The sequence below is a fragment of the Anomalospiza imberbis genome, chromosome Z, assembly GCF_031753505.1.
Source record: "Anomalospiza imberbis isolate Cuckoo-Finch-1a 21T00152 chromosome Z, ASM3175350v1, whole genome shotgun sequence".
Lineage (NCBI taxonomy): Eukaryota > Metazoa > Chordata > Aves > Passeriformes > Viduidae > Anomalospiza > Anomalospiza imberbis.
This window is the reverse complement of record NC_089721.1, coordinates 64904794-64929093: the sequence shown is the minus strand read 5'-3', so window position 1 is coordinate 64929093 and position 24300 is coordinate 64904794. Positions and strand designations below refer to the sequence as shown.

General features: G+C 42.3%; 1 protein-coding gene across 4 annotated transcripts; it reads left to right on the top strand.

Annotated features, from left to right (window-relative positions):
• The first annotated feature begins 8257 nt into the window (after positions 1-8257).
• S1PR3 (sphingosine-1-phosphate receptor 3) lies at positions 8258-16651 on the top strand. Of its 4 annotated transcripts, none has more exons than XM_068175619.1 (2): positions 8258-8316; positions 13717-16651. In XM_068175619.1, the coding sequence occupies exon 2, from the start codon at positions 13898-13900 to the stop codon at positions 15041-15043; it is 1146 nt and encodes a 381-aa protein (XP_068031720.1). In that variant the 5' UTR covers positions 8258-8316; positions 13717-13897; the 3' UTR covers positions 15044-16651. The 4 variants fall into 4 exon arrangements, with proteins under 4 accessions (XP_068031720.1, XP_068031721.1, XP_068031722.1 ...); XM_068175620.1 differs by lacking the exon at positions 8258-8316 and adding an exon at positions 8407-8496; XM_068175621.1 differs by lacking the exon at positions 8258-8316 and adding an exon at positions 8679-8697.
• The last annotated feature ends 7649 nt before the right edge of the window (positions 16652-24300 follow it).

Sequence of the window (24300 nt, the reverse complement as noted above, 5' to 3'; positions counted from 1 at the left end):
CTTTCAGCTGCTTGGGGCTGCGGTATAAATGTGCAAGCAGTCCTCTACCTTGGGTTCATTCTGTTTCCTATGCTGTTCCGCTTCCTATGGTGCCTATCCCAGCAGCGTGGGTGGAGGAGGTGTCTAAGCAAGGCAGAGATCTGAAATCGCATGCAGCCGAAAGCCGTGGATGCTGAGACATATACTTGCTTCTTTTGCACTTGCAATGTATTACATCAACTTACAACAATGATGGTCCTGCTGCAGTGAGGGTATTTAGCTGCATTTTTCACTGCCCTCCCCAGTGTGTGCACAGTTACCCAGTAACAACTGGAAGGATGCCACTGGTAACTATTCTGTGTCCGTACATGCTACATGACCATCAGTACAGATGCAAATGAAGGATTTGTGTTCCAGAACCAGAGAGCTCTGTATTTAGGCTAAATAAGGCTTTGATTATGCCTTTTCTTCCCAGGCTTGCCAATGGGTGGGGCATAAATAACACTATTCCAAAAACATCCCAGAAAATAACATACCCTGGAGACACACATTCCTATTCTTCTCTGGAGGTGGCAAAAATTATTATCAGCAATGTTTCTTCTCAGGCGAAAGATCCACCACCTCAGATATCAGGTGCCCCATGAACTGCACCTAGTTCCATGTCTATTTACTTTCAGCTCTGCCAAAGACTCCTGAGATAAAGTTTGATAGACACCCTTACACTTAAGCAAGTTGTTCTTCCTTCAGCAGACACCTGGGAGCACATGAGCTGTAGTACTAAACCAACAAGAAGCTAATTTTTGGTACCACTGATGTTTTAAATATTGCTATCCCTAGAAGACTTTTTTTAAAAGAGTAGCAATAAGCAGAAAAAACACATGAAAAATGCAGGCAGAAGGCACTGAGAGTTTGAATACTGGCAAAATATTCAGAGCTTTCAAGCCTAAGAGAAGAAATTAGAGTTATAGAGATTTGTAGAAATATAAGAAAACTTAGTGTGGGAAATTGAATAGTAAAAAAAGATTCAGTAGCTGGAGAACCTGGCATTCTGAAAAAGGTAAAGCATATAAAAAGGTAAAGTGTAAGACAGAACATAAATGAGAAGATAAAGATGAGTAGAAAAAGAGGAGCCTTAAGAAATAGGAGGACCTTTAATATCAGTGGGGATCTTTGTGTTGTGTTGACATAAAAATAAGTAAATTAAGTGTACAGCATGCAGTAAGGACATGAGCCTTAGTTACAGCCCTGAGAATCCCACAGACAGTACTAAGTAGTTGGTGTGGTACTAGTATTAAGTACTACAGAGGTAGTAGGGTGTCACCAAGAATGTCACCAAGAATATGCATTACTTGGCAGAGCCAGTGACAGAGCAGTGTCCCATGCCAGAGAAGCAATAAGGCTGCCAGTGTCTGGGTGACAGTGTGAGTGGGTGTTACCACACAGCACAGCCTCACACCACAGACACTCTCAAGAGAAACAGTGAAAAACACATTCCGAACTTTAAAACAACTTGCCACTATTTTATGTACAGGTATGGATGGCATCATGTGAATATGTGTGAAAGCATCTGGCAGGCTCGCTCTTTTCAGGTCTTCTTCCACCAGCAATCCTCCTATTCCATTCAGCTACACAATCCTCAGTCTCGCCTGCAGGCCATATTGCCATCTGGGCGTTATTTACACAGACCCTTACTGTGACACTTCAGCCATCATGTTTCATGAAACAGCAACAAACACACCATCCATTAGCTCCAAAAAAGCTCTTAAAGACTGACTGACAGCAGTGGCACGCAGTGCTTCTGGGGAACTTCTTGTTTCAGCAAGTAATAACACTTCTTAAGGAATGCTAAGTGGTATGGGAGGAATTTATCTCCTGTGTAAAGGGAAACAGATGTAGAGGAGAGCAGGACATAAGAACATTAAGGGGCTGCTGTGACTGGTCTAGGGTTCTTTTCTGAACAGTGCTTGTTTTCTACTTTTCTAATAATGTTGAGTCATTATTGTAAAGTCAATACATATGCCAGATTTTTAACATTTCTGAGCACTCTCAGCCTCTCTTAGCTCCAGTAATTTCTCAGAATTTCTCAATGGCTTTCAAAATTAAGTCTATTATCTCTTTTAAAATGTTAATTCTTTTTCTACCCACCTCCACTTTCTTTCCAGCACATACATTTGTCATGGCAGAGACAGCTATAATTCCAGTGCCTACAATGAAATGCCTTTACACTCAGATACAGATTTTAGCCTAGTGTGCTACTAATACAAATAGTGTCTTCTGTTTGAAGTGCTTTTCCTCTGTGTCTGTGTCACATGGCCACTTGGAACAGATAAACTGGCTTATGAGGGAACATATGTTTCCTAGGAGTTTCTGATCTTCCCAAGCAAGTTTTAGGGGTGGTGTAAGTAGTCTTACCCAGTATTCAGTAAGGGTCTGTGTAAATAACGCCCACATGGCAATATGGCCTGCAGACAGATATGCAACAATGCTCTGCAGACACAGAGACACTTAAAGGCCTCTTTCTTTCCATTGCTCTTCTACCTGGATAACTTAGGTCTAGTTTAGGTATCTATTTATTTCTGCTGCTAAGGGAATACGTGTAAGGTTTCCACAGCTTACTTCCGTATGTCCCACTATGAATCTCCTCCTTGGCTCCTGTTGTGTCTTGTCAGCAGTGACTTGTCCAAGCTGGTGGTAGCCAAGATATTATTGGCCATACAGTCCCTGCACACCGCTAGTGAGCCTCAAATGCAACTTGAATTTCATTTTCCAGAATAGGCTTTGGGGGAATTTGGAGACGTTAAAAGGGAAGGTAACTCATTAACTGAATAAATTTGATATGGGCACAGCCACACAATTTTAAAGCACAGCATACTTCAGAATTCTAGCTTACAACCCCTCATAGGTTCAGCAGAGGTGATTCTGCAGAACCTATGATTCCTTCAGGGGCATATTATGCCCCATGACAATGAATGGGGGCACTACTCATTGGAGAGGAATATCTCCAGCTCCATCTCCTGCTGTTTCCCTGTCTGTACCAACGGGGGCCATGACCCCATAACCAGCCCCTGCATTGCCCCTTTCTCACACCCAGAGGTGAGGACCAGGCCATGTGAGGTGGCCCCTCTCCAAGGTCCCAGACACAAAAGATCTTGTAATCACAGCCTACCATACCTGTCTGAGGTGTGGCATGGCATGCCTTTCAACGGAGACAGCTAGGCTGATGTTAAACCCACTTGAACCCACAGCACTTTGCAGACCAGAGTACAACACGGTGGCCTGTGGTTTAAAGAAACAAGACCAAGCTATGGACTGTCTCTCTTATAGACAGCAATAAGTTTCAACTTAGCTCAGCAGGGCAAGAAATCATGCCCCACTATTACAAGAGTTAAATACAGCACATCAAGCATCACAGTAAAACAAAGTACAATCTTCCAGCATTACAAAAGCATTGTGTCAGTACGAAGTCAGGGGAAAACCTTCCTGCTTTGTGCTTTTTTGCTGTCTCAAAAGAGATCCGTTTTCAGCAGGTCACCCTGGACATCTCCCTCTGGTACCCTGAGGCTCACTGTACAGGAGGAGATGACAACAACAGGGGAAGGATGGGAATAATGTGCAGAAAAGGAAGGAGGGACAAGCCTTCAGATAGTGATGTAGGCATCTTCATGTCTTCATGTCTGGAGTATTGAACTGTAGAGTGCAGATGGGGAAACCCAAGGAGCTGCTTAACTAATTCCTCCTTTTTTTTCTGTATTTCACTTTTTACATCATGTCTAGCTGGAAGTGCTATGATAACAGCTATCTTTCCTTTAGCATGTGCTGTCTGCACAGTGATGTACGTTGAGCTGAGTCAGTTTAACATTAACAATACCAATAAATATCTGGCCATGCTCTGAGCATCTGCCCCTTTATCCCTAGAGGAAGGCGTCAGTTGCAGAGGCAGACAGAGTTCATCTTAGCTAAGCACATGATCCCTGTAGTTAATATAAAACTTGCAACTGAAATATGTCCTATGAGCATATATTTACTTGCATATATGCCATGGTAGTGCACAAGGAGGTGAGAAAAGTCATAGTTTTTGAAGTTTCCAAAATATCCTCTGTTTATATTTTTTATTTATTGACAGATTTCTTCTTTGATGTAGTATCCAAATGTATTTCAATCACTGCGGATTATGCTTTAAAAGCACTCCAAATAAATGTTCTCCCATTTTGGTTTTATTTTTTATATTCAATTGAAATATTAATTAATCATACTTGTCTTTCAATGATTTCTAATTTAAACAGTCCTACATTTAACAGTGGCTTAACACTGAATTAGAATCATAGAAATAATAAGAAAAATGGTGTTACAAAAAAAATATGTTGCACCATTTCCATCTTCTAGATGGAATAATGCGCAATACATTTGTTAATACAAAGATGATAGTTCAGCAGCAGTAGAAAAGTAGAGAGTTAAAATATGCTATCACAGAATCAGATGAATATCACTGCTTTGATTTGTAATTTTAAAGTTGCTTTGCTGCTGTTTAGCTTTCATACTGAAACATTCAAAATAACGTATTGATTTTCCAAATGATGAAGCATTACTTCAAGAACTCCAGGCAAGTAAATCAATGACAGACCTGTAAAGCATTGGATGAATGTCAGTATGAAGAAATTACAGCTAACATATTAATAAAACTTTGCATGATCTTGACAGACAGATATGACAAAGATTTTATCATGCCCAAAACAGTTAACAGAAAAAAGAGATTCTTCGAGGACTTAATTGTAACTACTACATGAGAAGGTCAATATTAATCTTGAAACTTTATCTGTTTTGTCTATAGAGAAACCACAATATATTTTATCTGAGAGTAACTTCAGATTTTATTGCGTGTTTATGTATTTTGTCTATCTGTAAGTAGAAGTGACTTTAACCACTTTTCTGACTTTAAAGCATGTATTGAAAAGCCATCCATATCAATGGCACTCATCATGCACTACATTCATTGGACCAAATAAAGCATTTGGAAAAAAGCACCTTTTCTTTAATCAGTTATTCTCCATGTAAAACCCAAGACAGAAAAGCAAATTCACTGGCTGTAACAGGGTGCTGAGAGGCCCAGAAGCACTCAGATAACTTCACTAGGACATTTGCTGAGCCCATGGCACTCACTTAGCCTTCTCTCTCTGAGTGCCTCTGCTGACTTTCTCTGCTGTGCTACAGAAACATCTCCTTTACTCAATACCCACTGAAGTGGACAACAGACATGCTTTTAAATGTGCTGTGGCTTGCCCCTTAGTCAAGACCACACTTAATTGCAACACAGAAGAAAAGAGCACAGACAGGATTCGGCCCATGGCAACTTTGGACCTAGAATTGTTCAGGGCAAGTACTGTCCCTGCTTGTGACTCCCAGCCATTGTGTCCTGCACTGCATTCTCATTGTACTTAACAGCTATTGGCAGCGCTTTACTCCAAGTGGTTTCATCACTTTGTTTAACCACAATTTCTCTCATATTCTTTCGTTTCCAGGACTCAACAGTATGTTGTTAGAAATCTGTGTCCTTGTGTTTTAAAGTATCCCATCTTGTGTTTTTCCATCTTTTTTTTTTTTTTTTGACCATTGATTAGCCAGAGCCAACCTGAATTTTCCCTGCACAGGTAGCTTTTCTAGATATCCCATTGTCTTTTTTTGCCTTTTTGTGTTTTACAAAACAGGAGATGAAGTAACCATAGACACTCATGGTACTCAAGGTGTCAAGCTCACAGAAGAGCTCAACCATGTTTTCCAATTAGTTCTTCTTTCCTTACTCATTCCTAAAATTCAGTTTCTCTTTGACAATTAATGAATGTCAGTTGCTTTTTAAGCACTATCCACAAAGACCTCTCTTTTGAGTATAAACACTCCACATAAACTTGTACATCTATTACTAGATTTGGTTTTCTATGTTTCACTTAGCAGCATGGAAATGAATACTGCATTTTATCAGCACGTCACTCAGGACCTCCAAGTCTTGGAAATATCTTGTTCTCAGTTTTAGTTTCACTGTCAAATACTCCCAATAACATCAGTAAATAATACTTCCTCATTATTCATCCTGTTTGCCCAATCACTCAGGAATTTCCAGGGCAGAAAGGACTCTTCATCCTCAGAAAACTGAGCTGTTAACCTTCTGTTGCTGTGAAAATTCATCACTACTCCCGGCCTTCTCTTTCTATGTCTTTCTTAGTCATTAATCTCTCTACCCCACAAAAAAGTAATTTCTTTTAAGGTTGAGATCGTTGTGGAAAGTTCTCCATGGGTGCCTCACTGGCTGTTGCATGACATTTGGAATTGAACCAGTGGGTTATATCAGCTATTGCCAAAGAGGCTGAGCTCTCAGAAGATTTTGGCCAACATTTACTTTGGCCTGAGATGCCACACCAGGCAAATCCCCTGCAGCCTCTGAACAGGGACTCCCTACTGCCCCTTGTTCCTGGGTGGCTTCTCCAGCCTGCCCTTCAGTATCCTGCCACCTACCTCCTTCAATGACATCAGCAGCCACTGCAGCCACAGGGGCCAAGAGGCATCTGCGAGAAACCACTGCCTGCTGATGAACTAGATGCCCCTTCACACATAGCTGTGTGTGAAGTCAATTTCCCATGATGGATAGGAAAGCTGGGGCATGATATTGCTGTGCTCACTTGGTGGGACTGTGTTGCTCACAGTGCTTTGCTGCCAAGGTGGTTTCAGACACCACCACGTCAGACATCATCAGAAGTCTCAGTCAGAAATAACATCTGATCCTCATCACACACCACTTCCCTTGTACTGTAGTAGAGCCTTGTTGCTAGCTGCTTTTGTGGGTTGCTGGTGGTGGTGAGCCATTACGAGCAGCAGGACACAGTTTGCCACCTCCTGGAACTATTGACAAAAAATTTTGGTGGTGGCAGTATCTTGTCCCCTCATCCACAACAGTTTTGTAAGAGTGACTATTTCTTCTGGCTCCCCTCTCTAAGTAACCAAAAGGTGGCAAAAGAAAAACAGGGAGAGAGAGGAAAATAACAAGGAATAACAGCAGAACAGAGAGCTAGGATAGGGGCTACTTACATCCACTATACATGAACAGGGTCTTGCTAGTGAGCAGCAAGTAGCTGCCAAGAGGACCACAAAGCTTCCTGGGGTGGTTTTCAGGGAATCTGTAGAACAAGGCTTTTCTGAGCAATGGGAGAGTAGTAATTCACAGGTTTGAGCTCCCCTTTGACAAAAAGTGGTGTGTACCTTTATGGGACATGGAAGGAATTTTCCACTCCTGTTCTGCAGAAAAGAGCAGCTTTCACACAGCACACAACACAGGAGGAGAGGAGGTAAGGCTAGGACCACTACAGATTGCAGTACAGTCCTATCCATAGCTAAGTGGGGCCTTATCCATTGGGTCCATCAGCTTGGAAGCAATTTTACTACCATTTCCCTCAGTGTAGTCCTTATTTCCTACCAAAGTCCTAAACCAGAAAAATTCTATTACTCCTTTTCAGGAGACAAAAAGCAGTCACAGAAACAACCATTTGCTCTGCTATATCAGTTTAAACTTCTGGCTATAAAAAGCCTAGTTCTGCTTTCCTCCAGGACTTTTCCTCCCTGCAGAACAGCAGTGCAGGCAACCCGACAGCCGGGCCCATGGCATGACTCCAAGAGTGATGATGCTCAGGTCCAGACAGGAGACTCCCAAGAAAAACACTGATTGCTGTGAGACGATAGGCAACCCTACACGTCTGCCCCTGCTTAGCAAGGTTACCGTAGTGCTTCTGTTTGCCAGCTTATCATACGCACTTCTCACAGAAAGATGTGCTGTACCCACAAGCATCTTACATTTAAATAAGACTCTTGTGGGATCCAGGTTCCAACTTCTTTTTCAAAGTGCTGCTCCCGTCACCGGCACAATCCATGTGCCTATCGCTGTCCTTGGGCTGCTATTATTCACTCAATAACTCTGTCAAGAGGTACCTTCCCAGGAGCGTGCTGTAATCGACAGTTCTGGGTCAAAGCAGAAGAAGTACTTTTACAGAGAACTTCTGAATGTTTACCCTGTACCTCTCGACTCAAGCTCTCTGAAGGTCGCATTACTGGACGCAGTGAAACAAAGGAGCCGAGACAGAAAACGTACAATCTCACTTGAACATTCTAGTCGCCCGACCCGAGTAACCCTCCACCTCGCATTCTTCTGGACGTTATAAATACTCGGCGGTGGGCTCTGCCGCCTCACATTTTCACGCCGGCTGCCCAAAACGCCGGCATTAAGCTTTAAATGCGTTGTGCCGTGCCCTGCCGGCAGCATCCAGCCCCGGGGCGCTGCTCCCCCGGGCACGGGGCACGGTGAGCGGCCAAGGGGCGGAGTGAGGCGTGGTGGGACGGGACGGGGCCGGGCAGGGGCCGCCGGAGCGGGGAGCGGAGCCCGTCCGGTGACGACGGCGGTACGGGAGCAGCGTGCCGGAGGCAGGAGCCGAGGGCAGGCGGACGCAGGGACCGAGAAGAGACCGGAGGGGCGGCCGGGAGGTCAGTCGGGGGTATTCGGGCGAAGAGGCTGCGGGCAGCGGCGGGCAGCGCGGAGCCGTGGGGATTGGCGGCGGCGGTAGGGCAGGGCCGGGGCGATCCCGGCCCCGCCCGGCCCGGCCCGCTCCTGCCCAGCGCAGCCCCGGGGCGCAGGCGGGCGGCGAGGTCGGATGCGGCGGCCCCGGAGCGCCGCGGACGCAGCAGGTACCCGTGCTCCCGCGCCCTGCCCGCCCGTGCCCCTCTCCCTGCCCGGGATGCGCCCGCCGCTGCCAGCCCGGCCGTCGGCGCGGCCGAGGTGCCGTGCCGGTCCGGCTGTCGGAGCGGGGAGCCACCGCTCGGGGTGCGCTGCAAAGGAGTGGCGGCTGGCACGGAGCGGCATCGAGGCGTGTGGGAGCCCCGGGCGTAGGGGTCCTTCCACCCCATGGGTAGAACGGTGTTGTCTGTGTGGGATCATCACGCGGCGGACACGCCGGGTAACTGACACGAGACGTTTGTCACCCCAGAAGGCTCAGGCCGCAGCGCTAGTGGAAATCTGAGAACAGTACTGAAGTTTGGAGTGGGGGGCGGGGGCGGGGGGAATGGGTCAGGAGAGCTGGGAGACGGAGGAAGAAGTCAAAATGACTTACTTCCCTTTAACGACGACGAATTAAACCATCCGGGAGCTCCCCTGTGAGGTGTACATGTGTGCTACTCGGTATTACAAAATTCAAACTGATGTCTAAAAGACACAAGCCAAAAAAAGTAACTATTTGTTTTCCTGAGGCTGTAAACTGCCAGCACATTCACTTAAGGAAAAATCTTTTATAAGTTTATTTGAGTTCTCTAGGACATTTTTCTGTAGAAGTTGTTTATTGTCTAAGCTTCATTTGCACCTTGCACAGCTTAATTTCAATGGAAATGTGCATTGAAATGTACTGCTCTTCTCAAAAGTTCTTTCTGTTAATAAGACTACCAGGGTGTGCCTGATAAATTACGTGTGTTTACTTTTCATTTGGAAAGGCTTTACAGATACATAAAATAGAAAAGGTTTTGGCTTCAGATTTGCATTCTTTTCTTTCTCTTTGCTGGTTTTAAAATTCTCTCTTTTGGCCAAATTGTGTTGTACATGGAAGCAAGAGGGAGAACTGCAGTGTGTGTGGTAAAGGGGCATCAGGTTTCTTTGGTCAAGTCTGTTTGTGGCTATTTGGACAACAGGAAAATATTATTCCAAATTACAAGTCTACCAAATGTGTGGTTTCATGTATTCTTCTGCAGGCAGAAGTATGTAGTGGAAGGTCGAGTTCTGTGCTCACTTTATTCTCACTTGTTGCTTCGACTTCAGGAAAATTGAGAACAGTTTGGCTTGCCTTTTGAATACAGAAATTTCTTATTTCTTTTAGATGTAAAGTGCCCAGTTACCTGTGAAAGGGTAAAAGCCCTCAGCTCCCTGAAGGACTCATAACCAGAGAGCCCACTGGAGAGTCGAGATGTACGGGATGGAGATGGTTACTGAAGGATTTTGGCATCCCCATTATCACATGTTCCCTGTTACCTTCTGGCACTGAGAATTGCATGTTCCCAGAGAAAAGTTGCAGGCCAGGGGAGCCAGTGAGAGCTATGACCCTGAGCTTCTACCTGCACCACTTTGTGGTTCAATGGGAGAAGACAGAGGAGCTCTGTCTTGCCATAGGGCAAGTCAAGGGGATGTGGCCTTCCACACAGCATTGCTTCTTTCATGGTGTGTTGGGCAGAGGGACCATACAGACACTGGAGGACCCTATCCCCCAGTGATGTGATCCATGGTAAAGAGCCCCTGCTTTAATTTGAAAGGATGCTTCACCCTGCCAGAATCCTTGAGCTCTGCAGGAGTCCGTATTAACCTCTCTCTAGTGGTTTAACTCTGAAGCTTGCTGGTGGGTGAGGAGATTGCACAGAAGGGGGGATATCTTGGTGCTCCCAGCTTGGACCCCAGATGCTCTCTCCATCCTTGCAGCTGGGACAACAAAGGTTAACCTGTGCATGACCGTGGTTCTTGACATTGTATCACTGCCTTAATTTGGTAATTTAGTGATCACTCTTTTAGCCAGCACATCCATGATTGGATTGCCCCTGATTGCCCCTGCACTGCAGCCAGATTGCCCCTGCACTGCAAAGAGGTTTAACCTTCTATTGGTACCTGCTGGTGTAGAAATAGGTATTTTCTGCTTTGCTTTAGAGTAAATAAAACTGATTTCCAGTGGTTTCAACAGTCTGGGATGCTAAGGTACCTAACCACAGCAGTGCTGAGAGGCAACATGCCACAGACAGATTCTTCGGGTTGTTTTTTAAATATTTTGAACTGAGGTCCATACTTTGTAGCTAGTATGTGACTGGGGCAAACTTGTTTTGAGGAGTAAATTGTTGAGCCATCCCTGGCTGTGCAGTGACACATGTTGTCCTGAACCTGCCTTGTCACTTTCTTGTTATTGTAATGCATATCCAACATTAATTTTTCTAATTGCTAAAGAAAGAATGTGATTTCTGAATTACTGGCTACAAAGCAGGAGGTGAACAAAAGAAGACTATGGCTGAATGATATTATTTGGAAATAAATTCTAATTTTTACATTATTTATATTAACTTTCAAACGTCTTGTGTGTGATTCTCTGTCAGTGAGAGTCCTGGTAAATAATAATGTTACAACTTTCTTTGTCTTCTTACTAGCTTGTCAGAGGCAAAGATTTACTTTTGTGATACTAAGTTTGCTATAACAATTTTAAGACAAGTAATTACTAACAGAGGCTGTACGATTTCTGCTGAGTGAGTGCATCATCCTTGCTTGCAGCCAGAGGATCTGGTATATTGCCATTACTTTTAGTAGAGTCATGACACTTTACATCTGCTGAGTTGTGCTGATAAACTCCTGTGTCTAGCATATAATTTCCTTCACAGAAAGGATTGTATTTGCACTTTGATAGACGAGTGTGATAACACGCTTGAAAATGTCTTAAAGAAATATTTATTTTGTTGCATGTGGTGCTCTTAAATGATAGGAATATTATTCTCTCAGGCAGTCATCAGCTAATCTGGTGAGTATTGCTGGTTGAACTATTATTAACAAATACTTTTCTAGTCAAATGTAATTGTTTATTTTACAGTGGAAAGCACTTGCAATTCATGTGGACACAGTGAGGTTTGTTGTAAGCCCATACAATGAAAGGCTGTGACAGTTAAAGTGATAACAGTGCGCAGATTGTAACTGAATTGCAATTGCACTTGTAACAGCATTGCAATTACACTGAACCTTAGCTGAGGTGAAGTTTTTCTGTTGAGAGCTTCACTCTTACCATGCTTCAGAAAAGAATTTAACAGCTCAAGGCCCAGTTCAGCTCCTGGGAAAGGAATGGGGTGGTTGCTGTCATCTTCAGTGTAAAAAAGGACCAAGACACCCAGCAGCAACTGTGTTTCTTGGATGTCTTTCCCAGTGGGCCTCTTCAACTGTAGTAATTTGGACCTATGAACTAAAATGGGGAAATAACAGTGGGAAAATACCAAATTATTTTCTCAGAAAGTAATTTTAGAACATCCTGAATGTACTAAAGAATTCAAGTCACTGTAGACTTTTATCAGATAACTTCTTTTCTGAAGAAGGGAATACAGGAAAAGGAAGGGTGGGAAATTAGGGTGTGGGTCACCATTTAAATACCTTTATTTCCATCTGGGATGTGGTTTGCTCCTCCCCTCATCCTCAGAAGGCACTTGAAAATGCATCTCTGACTTCTCAAGTGCCCAAAACAATCTGTTGGGTCAGCAGTGGCTCACATGTGTTTCTGATCTTAAGAAACCTGTATACAGAATCATGAAATCAGAGAATGGATTGGGTTGGAAGAGACCTTAAAGATCATCTTTTTTTATCCCTCCTTACCTTGATACCTGTCCTTTGAAAGTATCAAGTCTTTAATGTGTTTGGAAATTGTTCATGACCCCTGATATGGTCAAATAAATGCTATGGTCAGGAGCTCCAGCTCTTAAAAAGTTCCCTGAATTAAGATATTTAATTTTGGACCCATGAGAAGCATCTACCCATCCAGTACAATTATTTTCTTACCTTTCCAAGAAAAAAAAAAAAAAGGTACAAATTTGGTTCACATGAAACAAGTTCTATTCTCATCTCCATCCTTGTTTTCTTAGAAAAGTGAAAAATTGGCCATTTGCTCATCTTCAGTGCATGCATTTGGGGCATGAGCACTGATTGTCATTGGAGTATGCAGCTAAACTGCTACATTTTTGGTAAAACAGTAAGTGCTTCTGACATCTTCTGATATTTTTACTGTGCACATCTCTTCTGATGTTTTGAAAAAAAAAGGACATATTGAAACATCTGCTGTGAAAATGGAACCTCAAAGTCCATGGGAAGATATTGCGGTAAATCTAAGCTGTAACTTAAAGAAAATCAGAATTTCTGAGAAAGACAAATTTGTTGTAGCTATTTTTTACTTTTTAAAAACCCCAAGGATGTTAAATATATGTCCTGCATATCTACACAAAGGGAAAAAAAAGTAAAGTTAGCTATAAAGAAAAACAATATTTATAAAAACATGACTTGCCATGTTTATTTTAAAAAAAGGTAGCAAAAATGCAGCTAATTTGAGTGGGAGGTAGGATTGGCTTTAGGATGACTGGCTTTCAGTGCATCTTCTCAATTGTAAATAGCAGAAATTCATACCACTAAGTGGGGGAAGTTATTTTAAGCACTGGCAACATGCACATGGGCATCAAGACTTGACACCAACTTTCTCAGGATCTTTCCTAACTTGGGTCTACATGGCAAACAAGAACAAGCTTTAAAAGCATAGAGTTTGCCCTGCTGATGTGGAGGCAGTGATGGTTGGGTGGTCTTTTGGTAGTGTAGTATACACTTAAGTCTTTTTGAGAGGAAGTGAGCTGCTTACTGTGCGCACTATGACTTGCTGGGTCTCTTTGCCAGTGGCTCTTCTCTGTGTTTTTCAGCATGGAAATTTTGTAGGGGGAAAACACCTTTGAGCTGTTGTGACACTGTAGTGACTTTTTCCTTGTACTTCTGCATCCAGGCTGTGTCTGAGCTTACCTACCGCTACCTTGAGAGGCATGCAGCAGTGCTCGACCTTAGTGCCCTGTCAGTCACAGACCCTCGCCCCTGGTTCCTGGATGTATGTTGCAGCTTAAGCACTGGGTGACATGGGAAGACAGTGATATTTATGTTGTATTTGTTGATTTTATTTTCAGAGCCTAGTTTGAAAGTCACTCTCCCAAGTTAATATGCGAAGAGTGCTGGAGGTGAGGATACACAATGCCTACCCAGAGGAGCATTGGGAGGAACGTGGCTTGATCTCCCTCTTGTGGAAAATTATTGGAACTATATTCTTGTGATACTGAAGAAAAAAGTCCAGCATCCATCAGGAAACAAATGATGGCAGCAGTTACCATGACACCTGATGCTCTTGTCAGCCCTCAAGGAAATGAAGAAGTAGACTCTCTCATTGTACTGCATTATAATTACACAGGAAAGCTTATTTTAAGGGAAAAAGCAACTGATAAAATAGACCTGCCCACTATTTCATTTCTGATCCTATGTAGTTTCATAGTCCTGGAAAACTTGATGGTGTTGATTGCCATATGGAAAAACAATAAATTTCACAACCGCATGTACTTTTTTATTGGCAATCTAGCTCTCTGTGATCTTTTAGCTGGGATTGTTTACAAAGTAAACATTCTTATGTCTGGGAAGAAAACTCTGAGCTTGTCCTCTACAATCTGGTTCATTAGGGAAGGTAGCATGTTTGTTGCCCTGGGAGCTTCCACTTTCAGCTTGCTAGCAATAGCTATTGAGCGGCACTTGACCATGATTAAAATGAGGCCTTATGACGCAAATAAAAAATACAGAGTGTTCCTTCTCATTGGTACATGCTGGCTTATTTCAATTTCCTTGGGTGCCCTCCCCATCCTCGGCTGGAACTGTATAAACAACTTACCAGATTGCTCAACAATTTTGCCTCTGTACTCCAAAAATTATGTTGTGTTCTGCATTAGTATCTTCATAGCCATTTTGGTCGCCATTGTCATCCTTTATGCCCGTATCTACATACTGGTTAAGTCCAGCAGTCGTAATGTCACCAACCACAATAACTCGGAGCGGTCCATGGCACTTCTTAGGACTGTTGTGATTGTCGTTAGTGTCTTCATTGCATGCTGGTCTCCACTGTTTATCCTGTTCCTCATCGATGTGGCCTGCAGAGTCAAGGAGTGCTCCATCTTGTACAAAGCCCATTGGTTTATTGCTCTGGCAGTCATCAATTCTGCAATGAACCCCATCATCTATACCCTGGCCAGTAAGGAAATGCGTCGGGCTTTCTTTCGCCTTGTTTGCGGCTGCCTGGTGAAATCCAAGGTGGCCAGATCTTTGCCTATTCAACACACTCCAGATCACAGTCGAAGTAAATCCAGCAGCAGCAATACCCAGAAGCCAAAAGAAGATTTTCCACCAATAAATGTTCCTTCATGTATTGCTGAGAAAAATGAATCTTCATTTCACAATGGAAACTTCTGTAAGTAAGGGACTATTCAAGACAAGTACTTTTCTGTGGTTTTTAGGTTTAAGCTACAGGTGTAGTTTAAATATTCATGCACTTCAGTCACAGGAGAAAACACTAACCATTTATTTAACTTTGAGAACTTATTTATCAACAATCATTTGTTTCGGGTGTTGGTTCAATAACACACCTGATTCAGAAAAAGCCTTTCATGCTGCCCAGTGGCCAGGACAGAGTCCATGCACAGCTAAGGACATCATGTGCCCCAATGGCATTGCAAGCTAAGGCTTCATTTGGCACCTTGTGTTCTTGCAAGACATCCTTAAAACCTGTTAGAAACTCAGCATTCACTAAAGACTGCTGACGATTGTAAGATGAGCCCAATTATTGCCAGCTGGGAGAAGAATTCATTGCATAAGTTGGTGATTATAGTTTTCTATATGTATCTTGCTGTTGTGTTAATGGCCTTATAAGTATTTGGTATAAATAGCTGTATATTTGTACAATTTCTCATTAAAAAGTCATTGGTAAAAGTTTACAACATGCTAAACATTGTATTGCAGTATACAGTGTGACTAATTGTGCAAATAGATGCGTTTCCATGGGGATATTTAAAATGAAGTAGTAGCTTTTAACTGTCTGAAACTTTAACAAGTCGTATCAATGCAGTATTTTTATTTTTTCCATTGTTATTCAAACTTTTCATGTTTAGTGAAAGACAACATGACAGTTGTCACTGTGGCATTTCACAACATATTTTAAGTAAGCAGTAGTAAACCATTGAGAGAGGATATATGTTTGCTATTTAAGTAGTTAAAATGTGACCCCTCAATTCATGTGTAACAAGTGTATGTGCTGTTTCAATGATATATTTTTGCTTACTATTTTCAATATATTTAAAAATGTATGTCCAACCTATATAAACCTGTGTATTTGTGAATGCACTACCTAAGCAGAGATCCTTCTGTTCTGAAACAGAGATGTATCATTTCAGAAAGCAGTGAACCACAGTGGGTTCCTGTGGAGTCCCTTCTTTCCTTTCTAGGCCGTACCACAGTGTGGGATTGTGTTAGAAATTCTCCCTGGGAAGTTCTGTGAGTGGGACAATGTCCCATTTTCTGTCAGTGGGATCCTATGCTTCTACCATTTCTGGACACTTCTGCAGATACAAGAGGGAAGATGCGGTACAACAGGGTCATGCTGAAGGGCATACCTCCAATTATACCCAACCCTGCCTTGGATCTGGAAGGAAGGTTTATTTAGTTTGGAAGACCTGGAGCCCCAGCCCCAACCTTTTGAGAGCCCATTCCAGAGAAACCTGACAACAGCTTTATAGTTCATCACTCCCTTACCAGCCTGAGTACAGGTTGATGTTGAGTGTCAAAGCGGTTTCATGAGTCCTGGAGCAGTAAAGACTTCACAGACATCTCGTTTCAGGTTTTCTTGGAAGTGGCCTGTGGTACTTCCATCAATTGTACTTTATGGCTGGGGGCTTCAGTGGAGTTTGGTGGGAAATTCTGAGACAAGTTCCCATTGTGTCAGTAAGAATGTATACATCTAACTTCATTAGGCTCTTTCAAAGATTTGTGCTTAATGTCTCAAAATACACTTTGACTTATGCACAATCAGAAGTAGTTGAGGCTTTTTTAATACACAGACTGAAAGAGCTCATCCTTAGCTTTACTCTGATCTTAATCATTTAAAGCAGCAGCATTACTCTTCTCAAGTATGTATAGTGTATAAGTTGTGTATTGTATGTAGCAGAAAACCTTTAAAATGTAGAGGTTTGCATTTTGATTATCTTTTACAAATTAATAGTCTGTTAATGTAGAAAATTGTATAAGAACAAAGAATTGTATCTGAATGAAATAATTGTGAAAGAAAGTAGTAAATATGAAATCATTTCTACCAAAAATGTTGAAAAGCAGTGCACTTAGAGAAGAAGAAAAAGCTAAACCAAGGTAAGCATGATACAACTATGTGGATATCTACAATATCATTGTAGATATGAGGCTGCAGGCTCTGTAGCTTTGTGAGAAATAGAACTGGTGATATTGCATTGCCATGGCTTGATTAGGTTTTTAGATTTTACATTGCTATTGGGGTGTACTTTGGAAGTTCTCCCCTGAAGCTGAGGCTTTTAAAACTTAAATATTTGTATACTTGTGTTAGTTGCTAAAGTGGTGGCATGTGGCAGCTTCCTTGCTATTGTAGAGCAGATAGGTCTTAGGAATACAATGGTTTGAGAAAACATGGTTGCTGAACCCACACCAACCCTCATGTCAAGAATGTTACATGATTCTTGCTATATAGGTGAAAAATAAAAATTTTTGATGGCCAAAGTCCAAGATGATGTACATAAAAGTGAATTTTAACATCTGCATTCTAGCCTTAGCTATTGTCAGTATTGGTGCAAGGTACAAGTAATGCAAAGAACTCCACTGTTAAAGGCCATGTGATTGCTTGTTCCTTTCATTCTACTTTGATTTCCTTCTCTTATTTTGGAGCTGTGGGGATATTCTGTTAGTTCACTACCCTGCTGTACTTGAAGCAGGTTTCTAAGATTCATGGCTTCACATGTAACACTGCTAATACAATTTACAAAGTACTTATGACTGGAGAAAAAAAAAAAACTATTGTCAATACAATCTTCAGTGAGTCCATTCCATTGGGAAGTACCAGATAAGGCATAGATTGTGGAAGATTTCAGAGCAGAATTTAAATTAGGACAAATCAAGAGTTTAACAGCAGTAGACCTTAAACAGCCAGGAAGATGACGTACCCTTGAAGCTGGAAAAAGATGGAGAATATCTTCTTTCACCCTAAAATATTAGAAAATTCCTTCAAACACATCCCAGAATATAATCTTTTATCACCCAGGCTGATTTGAGCATACAGGAAACCAAATTTGGTTTTCCTTTCCAATTGGTTTTACATGGAGCAAAGGTTACAAAGCCTTTCATTTATATTGTTTAATGAATTGGAATATTTGTTTTGATTATGGATTATTAAATAAATGCAAATCCAGTCACCTATGGAGAAAATAAAGGTTTTCACAATCTGCTTTCCAAGACTCTTTTATTGCCAACAGTCTTAGAGAATGTTTTCAAATCATTAGGTACCAGAAACATTTTGAAAACTTCTAATAAAAAAAAACAAAACTCAGACCTTTAAACTAAAGGTGTCAAGTAGCAGTCATTTTTCAAAGAATTTTGAAACGGTTTTGGCCTTCTATGGAAAACATTCATTTAAACTCTGGGTGTTGTGCCTGAAGGCAGTACTCCAGAGAAGGCTGACTTGGTTGAGCAGTGATCTTCTCTTGGAAATGAGACTGAAATGGAAGGTGTGTGCCAAGTGGAAGCAAGGTCAGGTGACACGGGAAGAATACTGAGATACTGTTTGCCAGTGTAGGGAGAAAATTTGTGTTGTTAAATCTCAATTGGAGATGAAGCTGCCAGAAATGTAGGGAACAATAAAAAGAGTTACTTCAATATCAGTGATAAAAGGCATCTTAGAAATAAAATCAGCCCATTACGGGTGAGGATAGTCACCTCACAAAGGGGGGCATGGACAAGGCAGAGGTGTTTAATGCATTCTTTGCCTGTCTTCAGCACGGGTAACAGACCAAGGGAGGCTCTGTGCCCTGAGCTTCCAGGACCGTGACTGCAAGAATGATCAACTCCCAGTTGTCCCTGAAATTGTGTGGGACCTGGTGCTTCAGCTGGATCCCTACAAATCTATGGGACCTGACTGGGATTTATTCTATAATCCTCAAAGAGCTACTGTTGTCATTGCAAAGTCTTTCTCAAGGGTATTCCCGGGGTTTTGGGAATCCAGAAAGCTCTCAGCTGACTGAAAGCTGGAGGATGTTTTCTCAAGTTTCAAAAATGTTAGGAAGGAGGACTCTGGAAACTACAGGCCTGTCAGTTTTGTTTCAGTGCCCAGTAAAATCATGGTCAAGATTACTCTGGGAGGTATTAGAAAACTGAAAGACAATGCATTCATCAGTCACAGCCTGCACAGCTTCATGAGAGGGAAGAGTCCTGCTTGTCAAACATGATTTCATTCTATGACAACATAGCCCACGTTGTTGATCAAGGGAAGCCAGCTGATGTAATCTTTTGGGGTTTCAGCAAAGCTTTTCATAATATGTCTTTCAGAATCCTCCTGGACAAAATGTCCAGCCCACAGCTGGATAAATATGTCATGTGATGGGTGAACAGCTGGCTCATGGGTCAGGCACAAAGGGTTACAAGTGAATGGGGTGACATCAGACTGGGGACCTGTCAATAGTAGGGTTCCTCAGGGTCTTGTCCTCAGCCTTGCGCTCTTCAACATCTCCAGAAATGACTTGGATGAAGTACTTGATGGAATACGAAGCAAGTTAGCTGATTATACTATACTGGGGGAAGCTGCCATCTCCCTTAAGGGCAGAGAGGCCGTGCAGAGAGGCCTCAGTAAATTTGAGGACTGGGCAATCACCAACTGCATAAAGTTTAATGAGGGCAAGTGCTGGATTCTGCACTTGTGATGGCTGAGCCCTGGTTGTGTGTGTAAACTGGGGAATGAAAGGCTGGAGAATAAGACCCTGGAGAGCAGCAGTGTGGAAACGGAGTTCAGGATCCTGCTAGATGACAAGTGGAATACGAGTCAGCAGTGCCCTGGCAGCCAGGAGAGCCAGCCCTGTCCTGGGGTGCATCAGGCACAGCATTGCCAGCCGGGCAAGGGAGGGGATTGTCCTGCTCCATTCTGCACCGGGGCAGCCTCACTTTATGTGCAGGGGGCTGGTTTGGGCGCTACAATATAAAAAAAGATTAAAATATTGGAGAATGTCCAATAGAAGGTCATGAAGGTGGTGAAGTGTTTGGAGGGGAAGCTGTGTGAGGAGCAGTTGAGTCTTGTCTTTTCAGCTTGGACGAGACTGAGGGAAGACTTCATTGTGGTCTACGGCATTCTCATGAGGGGAGGGGACCTCTTCGCTGTCATGACCAGTGACAGACCTTGAGGAAACAGCATGAAGCTGAGTCGGGGAAGTTTTGGTTGGATATTAGGGAAAGGCTTTTCACCCAGAGATTGGTTGGGCACTGTAACAGGCTCCGCAAGGAAGGGGTCACAGCCCCAAGCCTGACAGAGTTGAAGAAACATTTGGACTCTCAGGCACACAGTGTGATTCTTGGGGTGTATTTTGCAGCGCCAGGAGTTGGACGTGATGATCCTGATGGATCCCTTCCAGCTCAGGATATTACATGATTCTGTGAATGCTATGGAGCTGAGGGTGGCAGGCTCTGCATCTGCCATCCCCAGAGCTGGAGGAAGGCTTTGTCCTTGCTTTATGGGAGTAGGGTAACTCCATTGGCCTAACTGCTTGGAGGGCTGTCCGCTCCAGTTATGCCAGGCACGGCTGCTCTCTGGAAAGAGACATTTTTGACGAACCAGCTGTAGTGAAGCTTTGTGCTGCCTTCAAGGCTTGTTTCCAACTGCTCTAGTAAAGAAATGGAAAACACACCTGTGTGAAAGTGCCAGGCACCAAAAATCTTGGGTCCTAAAAGTAGGCAGTCAGCTCCTGAGCAGAGATGTGCTGGTGTTCACCTGCAGGTACCATTTCACCTGCTAACACAAGGACACTCCCAGCAGGAGTTGGGAATGTAGGCCATGCTAGGCCTGGAGAAACTCCCTTCTCATGGCCAGACTCATGGGGGCCAGGTACAGCAGCAATGATTGGGAGTTTCTGCTGTTGTCCTGTGGCCCCCCAGGACCTGAAGAAGGCTGGAGGCACTATGCAGAGGCATGCAGAGTTTATAGATGCCCCTGATGCATTCAGAGTTGCATTTCTTCTCCCCAAGGGCAGTGTAATTTCCTAGGGCATGCTTAGGCTCAGCTTTTGTCCAAGTGGTTAAAAGGGAAGGTATGTTTGCAAGAAGATACGTTCCATGGAGGAAGAGGACTAGGGTTAGAGCTCAGCAGAGCTAAGCTTCCTGCTGGCATGGAGACATTGTCCTCTCCACAGTACACAAAGTGGCTGCTCTTGTCCTTGCAGTCATTCTCCATGGAAGCATCATGGAGTGGACTACACTTTTCTATTCTCACCTATTCAGTGTGCCAAGCAGGAAAGCTACCTTTCCAGGATAGGGCAGCATCTGGCTCAGAAGGAGGGTCTGTATTAACACTTTCATGCTTTCACGTAAATAGTATTAGTTGAAACAAACACGTGTGTTGTCTCTGTCAAAGAACGTGGAGCTCCTGTGATGGTATAAGGTCAGTGTAGCTGAGGTCCAGGTCCTCATGGGCCATTTGGTCCTCTGACATATTTAATCTCTGATTCTACTGGGTTAAGCAATTGATTGACTTATTAATATTCAGTATCCAGGCGAACCTTTTGGAATGGCACACATTCTGCTACAAAATGTGCCTCCCTTCAGGCTGGGGAGGCACAAGACACAGACTGGGCTCCCAAGCCCAATCCCAAACCCAGCAAATAAACTTCATTAAGAGAATAGACTCAAGCCCACTTTACATGCATTTCAATCTAGTAATAGTGCTCACTGTTTTATTACTTTGGTTAAACATATACAAACTGAATAATCAGAAAACAGTTGCATGACACTTATATTCCAAACTACATTGCTCAAGGACTTCCTCAGAGACAAAATTTGTCTTTATAGCTAAAATATCACAGTCAGCAGAGAGGCAAAGACTTGAGATTCACAGAAGTGGTTAGGAATATAAATTATCACAATATTTCCACATACATTATTTTTCCTGCAGTTCTCAGTTAAAAATGTTTCTAAAAGTAATAAATATTATTAAATAACAATTGTACAATAAAACTTCTTTTTACAGCAAAATAGTCACTTTTTAGTTTTGTTGTTGCTTCCCACACAATGCAAAGAAAAACATTTACCTCAAAAGAAGAAACCTAGCTTCTTTCAAGTTTTAACTCTGCAGGACTTTACTAAGAAGCAGTTATCACAGCAATCAAGACAAAAAGGACACAAATATATACTACTAATAATCTTCACATTCTTCACTTTATAGAAAACTTCACTTAATTTTGAATTAATGTAAGCCTGGGTGTGTTTGGTGCCCCATTCCTCATGGAAGAAAAAGGAGGACTGCTGGAAAAAGCTTTCGTTGACCTGGCCTTTATTTTATCTTCATGATAACTACATAAAGTGTAAATCTACATCTTAATCTCAAATTCTGAGGCTACCTTTGTTTTCTGAGTCATCTGCACTGTCTCTTACACAGTGGGGTAGCAGAATGAGTCACCCAGTTCTAGCTTCTTTCTTTCTTTGGTTTCCATGACCTGTTGTGTTGTCAAACAAAGTTGAAACATGGTGCTTTGTATGGTGCTTTTGTTAGAAATGTGTAGCTCCAAAATCTTATCCCCATTACTGAGACAAAAAAAAAAAAAAAAAAAAAAAAATAGCAGCCCTGTATTTTCTCCCTGGAAGCCTTAGGAGATGTTTACATTGGAGTGTGCAAAGAAACAGATCAGGGCTTGTGAACATAAACGTCTCAATAAGAGATGAGCAGTAGGCTTTGTATCCCCAGAGGTTCTGCTTTAACTCTATCAGCCAATTAGCATGTTTATTGGCAACAACTCTCTATTCTCATTAGTGGCTTAAATGCCTACTGGCTCATGCTTCCAGGCTTCACATTTCTTATCCCTGAAGTTTTCTCTCTCAAGACAGCTTTTCACTCTCTATCCAAGCCTCTGGTTAACTGCAGGCAAATTGTATGTCCATGTTATCTTTTCCACGGGCCTGCCCTCATTCCAGCTGCATCCAATGCAGATATAAGCGAGGTCCACAGACACTGTATGTGAGTGAGTAGAGTAAGTCCAGCTGATCACGGAGCATTAAGTGGAAATTCACCCACTATTTTGACAGCTTTGAACACACATCAATGTGTGAAGAGTGCAAACCTCAGCTTGAGCAAAAAAGACCATGTAAGTCTAAGCAGTTTTGACAGTACACTGAAGTATGTCTGAATTTAGACTTTATGCAGACTTATTTTGAAACTGTCAGGCAGATAAAAAGGGAAGTATGTCTCTTACTGCAGCTTAGACTTCATTTATGCAAATATGGGTTATGGTTTACTTAATATAAATTCTTGGTTTTACCACTAGCTTTGGATAGACACTGGAAGCTAAAAACAAAGTTTTGAAATCAGGATTTGTAATCTTTTTTCAGAGTATTCACAAGTTTCAGATATCCCTCTGATAACTGCAAATTTCCTAGAAGGTGCAAAACTTTGCTGGCTATCAAATCTACTGACTAATGTCAAAATGTGCATCAATTCTATTAGTAATACATTATATCTGGTATCTGGTATTGATGTGCCAGCAGCAATCACACTACAGTATAATTTTTTTTTTTTTTAATTCTCCTCTTCTTACTGCATATGATGCCTGGGGACCATGGTGATAAGAAATGTGAGTATATTATTCCACAGTGTAGAAAAAGTATGAATATAGGCTATAGAAAACTTATTGCTGGCAGATGACATTTACCAGATTGTTAAACATTTTGTTCCATTTGCACATTTTGCACTGAAGTCTTGGTCCCAGGACTTCGTCCTTTGTTCAAGCTTTTATTGAATGTCTGGCAGACAGGTTTTGGCAGAACCAGTGTTACCTCCCATTGTGAACCCTGTAGGAAATGAAGTGGAGTGAAACAGCTGTATAACTGGGCAATAAGGCAGGCATTAAGCCATGGAAATTGCATCCTCTCATATGGTGACCAGCCAGGTAGGGTTAGTTTGAACATTCTCTTCTTGCATTAAGGAAAGGGAAGCTGCAACTTCTCACTCTGAGCAAACTCCCATTTGTCAGAAGGTAATTCAGTTTTCAAACAATATTTTCAGGTTTCATTGCTTCTGAAGCATCTGAAATAATGAAAAGTTTGGGAACATGATTGTACCTAGATATGCAACCTATCACTGCCAGCAACACTGGATTAATTTTATTAACTTAATAATTAGTCTAGATCTGCAAAAAAAAAAAAATCAAAATCATCTGGTTCACATATAAATGTTCTTTGTTTAAAGGCATTGAATGTATTTTCATTGTCTTTCGTTCCTATAGTTGCAACATGACTGAAATCAAAACTGTTAATCAGGTAGGACTCAAAACCAATGTAGACAGTCTGGCAGGATATTTAGAGTTCCAGTTCTGACTTCTCAGCTATTCGCTGAAAAAACATCAAAAGATACTATAATATCACCTAATCTCGGTGATTTCTATTGAGTCTAGAAATGTTTTTCATTCAGTAAAATC

Coding starts and splice junctions, on each gene's coding strand:
- S1PR3 (XM_068175619.1), top strand. CDS start 13,898: ATGATGGCAGCAGTTACCATGACACCTGATGCTCTTGTCAGCCCTCAA.